Genomic DNA, 8,496 nt, shown 5'->3' on the forward strand with positions numbered 1-8,496 from the left:
GGTAAGGGACTATGTTACTACGTTTTAGGAAGCAGGAATGACCATGGGGATAAAGCAGCATAGTTCTGCAGGAGAGAGTGTGTAACCACGATCAAAACTTAATGCAGCCACCATAACAGGAATTGGTATACATGAAAAATACCCAGGAATTCAGAAAGATATCAGTTAGACTATAGTAGAGTTAAGAAGAGATTTAGGAATTCAACCTAATTAATTTATATAGTTTCCCAGGAGCAAATGTGGACTCAGATCACAATTTAGTAATTATGAAGGGTAGCATCCGATTCAGATAAAAACAGGGAAGGCAGTCTAGAAAATAGATTGCGGGAACAACAAGGCAGGAATAACAGGAGGCAGTAGAGAAATTAATGAGTAAGGATGGGAAAAAGGACACAAAAGGAGAAAATGGGGATCATATGAAAAAGGGATATTGAAAGCCAAAACTGAAACTAATTAAACAGTAAATAGTAAAAAGGACTGGGAATGATAGATTAAAAATGATTTAATTTGAAGGAAGAGAGATGAGAGAAGGAAATAGAAGAAGGTAACACAGAATTAGGCAGTAGAAAGTAAAAAGATAGTAATAATTAACTTAGATAGGAAACGTATAGTGCCAAAGAAGTATGGTGGAAGATTCAGCATGAGGATACGGAAAATTTAAAATGGAAGGGTGAAATTGGCATACTGTACTGGAAGATAAAAGCACTTTCAGGAAAGTAGATAGGAAAATCCATTCAGATTATCAAAGAAATGGACAGAATAATTATTAGTTGAACTAGGACACATACAAGAGGGATGGTAATTATACAATGAAAATTTACATATGTGGAAAAGATAATAGGCCACTGAGATAAGACAGAGAGATTTTGGCATAGATGGGAACAGCCCAAATCCATGCATTATTGATTGTGAGATGTAAAGGGTGTTGGGGGAATTGAAATAAAATGAGGCTTGTAACATACATCAAATTCCTGCAGAAATCCTTAAATTTCTTGAAAAATGTGGTAGAAAGAGTTTTTAAAGGTTGATTTGTAGCATTTCTGTAAGAGGAATTTGGCAGGACGATTTTGTAAGCTCAGGGTTACTTTCAGTCCCAAAAAAAGGGAAATGCAGCAGTATTTTAGGACTATAAAACAATAAGTTTGATTTCACATGTGGCTAAATGGGTAGATATTATCATCAACAAAAAAAGTATAGAACAGCAAATGATTACTTAAGGGATGACAAGTTTGGGTTCAGAAAGGGGAGAGGAATGCATGATAGCTGTCATTAGGACCCTACCATAACATAAAGATACATTTAGTATAGTCAGGATATATTCACTTGTTTTGCAGATTTCAAGGAATTGTTTGGAGTAAATTGGATAGCATTAAAATGTATTTCAGAAAATAATGGTAGATTGGAAGGATATGTGACTTATCCACAGCTTGAACATGTCTCAGATTGCTCAGGTGTGTATGGGGGATTGCGAGTTGGGATTGACAGTGTTAAAAAGAGGATATGACATGAATGTCCATTAACACCTGTGCTTTTCAATGCATATTTATGTAGAGTAGGTGGTAAAAGAGGAATGAAGGCATGAAAGTATTGGAGATAAAATAATTAGTCAGTGAGGAATTCATAAAATCAATCAGGCTTGCAGATGATCATGCCCTAGCTAGCCAGTCAGTCAAGTATTGCTGAGGGTATTAGAAAATCAGTGTAATAGGTATGGTTTGAGAAAAATGTAATCAAAACAAAGGTTACATAGTTTATGAGAAGGAAGGAATGTTAGTTAAGTTATAAAATAACAGGACAAAAACTAGATCAGCTGGAGCTGTTTACCCAACTTGTAGCGTTTTGTAACAAAATGGACAAAGTAGTGGGGGCATCAGAAGAAGAATTGCTCTAGACTAAGAAGCTTTCAGTTGAAGGAAGTAATAAATGACAGGGATGTTGAGTATGGATGTTAAAAAGAAGACTCTATAAACATTTTCTGTGGAGGGTAGTTTTGTAATGCTACAAAACTTAAGTCTATTAAAGAGATGATGGGCATAGCTAGGAAGTATTGGAAATAAGGATGTGGAAATTGATGTAAAAAAGAAATGGACAGAAAGGGAAACAATCAAAGAAGTGGTAGGAATGATGGGAGAAAATTGAGGATTCTTAGGAGGAATCCAGAGGAGGCAGGAGAGATGGATGCTGAGCATTTTGGATGACAATGGAATGTTGAAGATTTTGCTATAGTGGAGAACATTAGGCAAGAGAGGTAGGGATAGGAATAGGATGGGCAAAAAATCAATCATAGTTCAGCCTACATTTATCCAAAATAGTACCCCTTAAATGATAGAACACCAATAATAACAACAATAACCATAAGCATATGGCTCTCTCAATCACTGGAACCATCAGAAAAGGGCATAATTAGAACAGTTATATCATATTAAACATTTGTGGTAGAGCCATCTAAGAACCAAAGCATAATATACAATACAAAATTACTAATTTTTTCAGTGAAAAAAACATGTATTACAAAATGTACTTAGTGCATGAAGTGAAATTTCCCAATTTCCTTCATAAAGAACACAAGAGAAATATTATCATAAAGGTATTTTGAATATGAGAAATAAGAAAATATGTGCATAAAATTTATTATGAACAATAAAAGGGGTCATGGAGAATTAAATAAGGAATCATGGACCATGTAAACCATTCAAAACAAAAGAAGTATGCAATTGAGTATGCCAAAATTGTGAATATACAATGAGGCACACTCCTGCTCCTCTATGGATAAATTAAGTATTTATATTTAAAAAATAACATGAAACTTGATGCATGTCTTAAAAGACTAACTCAAGTCTAATGCAAGTTTAACTCTGTTACAAATCAAGGACCTCAGACTTAAGACAACCCTTTGCTGTGTCCTTCTATTGCTGAACCTATTTTACTCTTAATGCCTGTCAACATCACAATAAGTGGGCACTGCCATTGCTCTTACTTTTTGAGTTTTAAGTAAAATCAATAATATGATGCAGGTGACTAGGTGAGAAATCTCACTTCCTTAATCATGGCCAATCAGAAGTTTAGTCAGAAATCTCTTCCTAATTAATCACCTGATGAAAATTGCAAATCAACCCTTACTGGAAGAAAATGTTGCTAAATTAATCCTCTTAGGAATTTCATTAAATCATTAGGATAATTTGACCATATAATATTGAAGTTTTCTCAACTGTATTCTCAAATCATGATGATGGTGCACAACAGCCATTAATCTGAAATTTTTGCAACAAAATCTGCAAATAATAGATTACTTTGGGTCAATCTGGATTGATGGTAGGAATAAGATGTTAATAGGCTGTGGTTCTTATGAGACTAACAGGAGTTCATAACAAGCAAGGGAAGCCCCTTTATAGCGTAGTTCACCAACAATTAGAGGAGCCAATGTATGAAATTGATATTCAGCCATTTGGATAGAATTTTTTTAATCTATAAACAAGAATCAAAATAATTACAGATCATAATGACACAATTTTCAGGTAATTCCATGTCTAAGATTTAAAATAAGTAAAGAGTGTAAAAGGCAATATTTTTAACAATAACATTTCAGAATCATAGCACAATATTTCCATGCATTCCTATTTCACTTGTGAATATCACTCTCACACACAGACCAGAGGGCTAGTATGATATGAAGGCTGGTTTTGCTAGTTGAAGGAAACACTCACAACATTTTACCACACATAGGATGTAAAGCAACAACTTTCAAGGTCAGATTACTGTTTGATCTGTGGCTTCCTCCTTTTGTGTTAGTAACAGAATCCAAGACATAAAGAGAGTTTTAACCGAAAATCCATTAGCCTATTTCTGACCATTCAGCCCACTAGTTCACCAATGCCTTTCTTAAATTAGATCTGGCATAACAAATATAAGGCTATCTATTGAACAGTTTTCAATTGAAATACATAGAAAAACTAAGTCATAGAACAATGAACAAGAGAATCAGCTTATGGTTTTCATGGCTTAATAAGATGTAGTCATAAGAAACTATTGCAAATATCTTAAGATTTTGATAGGAACTTATTATCAGGTAACACGGAGTGTACGATTTGAAAGACAACACACAGCAACCCATCAGCTTTCACCAGCAATTTAACTCAATCGAATATAAAAAGTATATTTAGAACACACAACCAGAAATTATACGAAATAAATTTAAAGATCAGTGGCCAGTTATAACATGACGAGAGTTACACCAATAATTTTCGGATCTTAGGTACCAACACCATGCTCAACTTTTCATTTTCAAGAACTAGCACTGGTTGATTAAAATGATCATCAGAATATTTGCTGGGTCGCATTGCAGGCATAGGAATACACAATCCTGGCATCTGATTCGAAAACAATGAAACAATGAAATCGACAACCATTAACAAAAGTAAGAATCAAGGTCAAGCAGATAAATACAAACCGAGATATGTTTTGGTTATACAAATAGTATCGGGGATCGGAATGGTGCGGTGGCTAACGTACAGGCTTCCCATAGAGAGGGCCCTAGTTCAAATCCTGGACACAGCGAATATTTTTCGGCGGCATCCCGATCCCTACTTGAGGTGGAGAGCAGTTTGAGTGAGTACGACGTCCGTCAGATAGGACGTTTAATTGCGGACCCCTTTGCGCCTTTCGATCAGAGTAGGCTTTTGCCGACGCCGGGTTTCTCTCTACCCTTCCTTTCCTATTCAACCTTAATGGCGCAAATGACAACTGTCGGTCACCTCCCATAATAACTACTACTAAACAAATAGTAGCGTCTATTATACAAATAATTAACTGAATCCCAAAGGGGCAAACTATTTTTCAAATTGAATCAACACAAACTAAATCATACTTCTTAAGCAATGTGTCATTCACGCGAGATTGGACAAAGGCATTTACGAAATACTTGTTATCATTATCTACTAACACTTTGATGTCCCAACCATATCAGTGTTCAATTTCAACCAAAGCGCAGGTTACGTCCGTCACTGTTCAAGTGTTAAAAGTTTCTTTAATTTCCTTTATTTATTCTGAAATGTAGATGCTTTATCACACAGAAAAGAGAAGGTCCCGTGTAATTTCCCTTAGCAAAAGTTATTTGAAATCCTCCTTTACAAAGTGGCTTGCGATTTTCGACTTTCCTTTGTTTTCCTGTTGCCTAGCAACCAGTCATAACAGAAACATGGTGAAGGGATGTGTGTTTTGAAGCGCTGGTACAGTAGGGAGGTTATTCATGATTGCTGTGACAATAAAAGAGAATGCTTAGATGTTAAAAAGTGTATTCATTTTGTTAATAAGGAACTGAGCGAAGCATTAGGATATGCCCACGCCTCAAAGAAAAAAGAGATCTGTAAGAATTGTCCCTGCATTTACGATACAAGCTTATCAGAAGAATGTTGTCGTTGAGGGTCCTCCAAAGTTATCCCAAAAGCCACAGACTCCAAAGTACACAGCTTTCAGTAAATTTTATAAAAGAGGTGATTTTCCTATATCTCTGGAATTCGACACATATGGACACAAAATTGCGTGGAAGGTATGTTCATATTTAGTCATATTTTAGAACCTAAATTAAATTTTCGCTGTAATTGCAGTTTTAATTTTCAAATATCATTAGTTGTAACATTCAGATAAGCGAATTTTATTTTAAACCTATTATTTAATTGCGTTTGTTTAGGTGGAAATAGATAAACTAGACTACCATCATTATCTACCTTTGTTTTTTGATGGGTTACGTGAAACAGCCCATCCGTATCAATTCTTCGCGCGTCAAGGGATATACGACATGTTAGAACATGGAGGATCCAAAATTTTGCCAGTAATACCACAGTTGGTGATTCCAATTAAAAGTGTGTAAAATATGCCAAATAATTCTGAGTGTACTGTTTATGTTCTTTTAAAACATACTATTCATATTGATTTGTTAACTATCTCACTCCAATATTTGTACTTTCTCTTTCACAACAGATGCCTTAAACACAAGAAATCCGGAAATTATATGTACTACTCTTAAAGTGATTCAGCACCTTGTAATGTCAGCTGATATGGTAGGAGTGGCGTTAGTGCCTTATTATCGACAAATTCTTCCCATGTTTAATGTTTTCAAGAACAGAAACGGTAAGTGTTACTGTGGATACAAGTAAGATGTGATTTTTTCATAAAATCTTGTTCTTGACTTGATTTTTTGTTTCTCTGTAGTCAATATTGGTGATGGTATAGATTACACGCAGCAAAGAAGAGAAAATGTTGGAGATTTAATTGATGAAACTCTTGAAATACTAGAGAGATATGGAGGAGAGGATGCCTTTATAAACATTAAGTATATGGTTCCAACCTATGAATCATGCATGCTAAATTAATTTAGTTTCTCCAACATAGTGTTTCACATTCATTCACAATGATTCAACAAATCATTTTAAGTGAAGCCTACTAAAATATCTGAATGTTTAAATTTGATTTTGTGTAATTATGGCCCAAATAAGTGTTTGACCCAAATATTGTTGTGTGACTTTTGACTCTTTATTTTTTTTAACTATAGCCATGTACACCTATAAATTTTTGATGTTCTAAATGTTAGTATGACACCATCATTTAAAACTTCCTGTTTGTGAGATATTTGTGAAATGTTTGTGTTAGGACTGAATGAAACAGTTATGTATCGTCTATTAAATGGAAATGATATAACTCTACCTTGTAAATAAATTTCATTGAAAGACATAAAAGTGTGAAGTTCATTTTCAGAATAATTGACAGGTGAAAAGAAATGGTCAAGGTTTCTTGTGATTTTTTCTCCAAGTTATTAGCTACATGGTGTCTCAAATTTAATTTGAGAACATTTTCCCACTTATGGAGATTTAGTTATTCCATTCTAGTATTCTAAATATGATCATAGATGGCATTAAAATGAATGGTATAAATGCCCTAGACCATAGTACATGGGGGTCAAAATGGTGTTCTGAGGAAATATTCCTTAAAAATTTAAAAAAAATCAATGGCCTAGGTCACTTATATCATTTCTTGTTTCCTGACATTAGTAATGTTTCTGAAATACTATGCGCATTAAAACAGTAATTTTATTTTCAATACTTAAGGTGGAATTGTGCATAACAGAGCTAACTTTATTCAATAGAATTGATGCAGTAGGGAACAAGTAAAAGTATCCATTCAAATAATAACATTTCATCAAGTCGTTGAATAATTATGTTAGATGCAACATGTACAAAAGTAATTTCAACAATGATGAATTATCTATTTTATTTTTCACTAGTTCATTTTATCTCAATAGAATGTGCCCCTATGCGGGCAAATGCTTCCTTTGCAAAATATTTTGTTTGCCACATTAGTAGCTAGAAAATTTCAGAGCCAGTTTTAAAGGCATAAATGGTATCAAATAAATATTTCTTTTAGGATAATTTATAAAATAAATACTTACAAAATAAATATATCTTTTAGGATAATTTATAAAATAAATATTTACAAAATAAATATTTCTTTTAGGATAATTTTCCTTACATTGATCCCCATCGGCCATCATTTACACATCCCATACACAAAAAATAAATACCAAAATCCATCCTTAGAAGCAGCACAGTCTTGTGCTGAGGAAAGTGAAATATGGAGATGATGGTAGACTGAATATTTTGCAGTATGAAAAACCAATACATACATTGCATAGAAATTAACATTTTGTTATCTTAATTTTGTTTTTTATAATTTTTTAGGCAAACTTTGAAATTGAGTGATAAGAATACACAACATTGCCTCAGAGTAGAAACATTCACTAGTCCCCCGCCTAAAGAAAGCAAACATTTTTTTAGTTTTAACGTTATACTTTGGTATATTGTATAAGTACAGTCTTCATGTTAATTATATCATTATTTATTTACAAATCCTGAGTAGAGTTGCAACTTTATTCAGTTACAGTGGTACAGAATGTTTTGAAGACTGTTTGGTTCATTGTTTGCTGAGTGTAAAATGAATGTTCTATGATACTTAGTTCAATGCTTGGGGAATTAGATCTGAATATGAACAGTTTTAACACTGAGTGAGCATTCATAGAATAATTACGTGCTACCTGAGTAATGTTGTTAACTTAATGAATGGATCGCTATTAATTTTATCTGGTTTTCATCCAATACTCCAAAATTCAAGTTCTATTTGGAGGCAGAGATTTTATATTCTGGTTAAATATCTCAAGTAATTCTTTGAAAAATTGGTTTGATTTCTACAACATCACATGGGCAGGCATTAAAAGCATTCAAGCCTGATGGGATGTATGGCATCAAGAGAGAGTATTTCATCTTAAGCCTGAAATATTTTTTTTGGTAGTAAGATTCTACTGTGACCAATATCTGAAAATCTCTCCAATTAGGTGAGAATTGCCCATGTGATATGAACTGAATTAAAATTTACAGCAGCAAGATCAATGCTACTTTATTCATAAATAGTAGCCAAGTTATTCTCTGAATTTTATAGGAGTCAGAAAAT

General features: G+C 33.6%; 1 protein-coding gene across 1 annotated transcript; it reads left to right on the top strand.

The window, feature by feature from the left end:
* Positions 1-5,193: 5,193 nt before the first annotated feature.
* Positions 5,194-6,717, top strand: LOC139700855 (parkin coregulated gene protein). The gene is made up of 4 exons (XM_071599286.1): positions 5,194-5,545; positions 5,687-5,858; positions 5,977-6,126; positions 6,208-6,717. Exons 1-4 carry the CDS (start codon positions 5,333-5,335, stop codon positions 6,366-6,368), a joined length of 696 nt encoding a protein of 231 aa, XP_071455387.1. The 5' UTR covers positions 5,194-5,332; the 3' UTR covers positions 6,369-6,717.
* Positions 6,718-8,496: the final 1,779 nt, after the last annotated feature.

The sequence above is a fragment of the Hetaerina americana genome, unplaced genomic scaffold, assembly GCF_022747635.1.
Source record: "Hetaerina americana unplaced genomic scaffold, ioHetAmer1.1.p SCAF_11, whole genome shotgun sequence".
NCBI classification, from domain to species: domain Eukaryota; kingdom Metazoa; phylum Arthropoda; class Insecta; order Odonata; family Calopterygidae; genus Hetaerina; species Hetaerina americana.

Bases quoted from the DNA above. Each gene is read 5' to 3' on its own strand.
- LOC139700855 (XM_071599286.1), top strand. From the start codon at position 5,333: ATGCCCACGCCTCAAAGAAAAAAGAGATCTGTAAGAATTGTCCCTGCA. The intron at 5,546-5,686 runs GTATGTTCATAT...GCGTTTGTTTAG, and splicing joins GACACAAAATTGCGTGGAAG to GTGGAAATAGATAAACTAGA. The intron at 5,859-5,976 runs GTGTGTAAAATA...CTTTCACAACAG, and splicing joins GTTGGTGATTCCAATTAAAA to ATGCCTTAAACACAAGAAAT.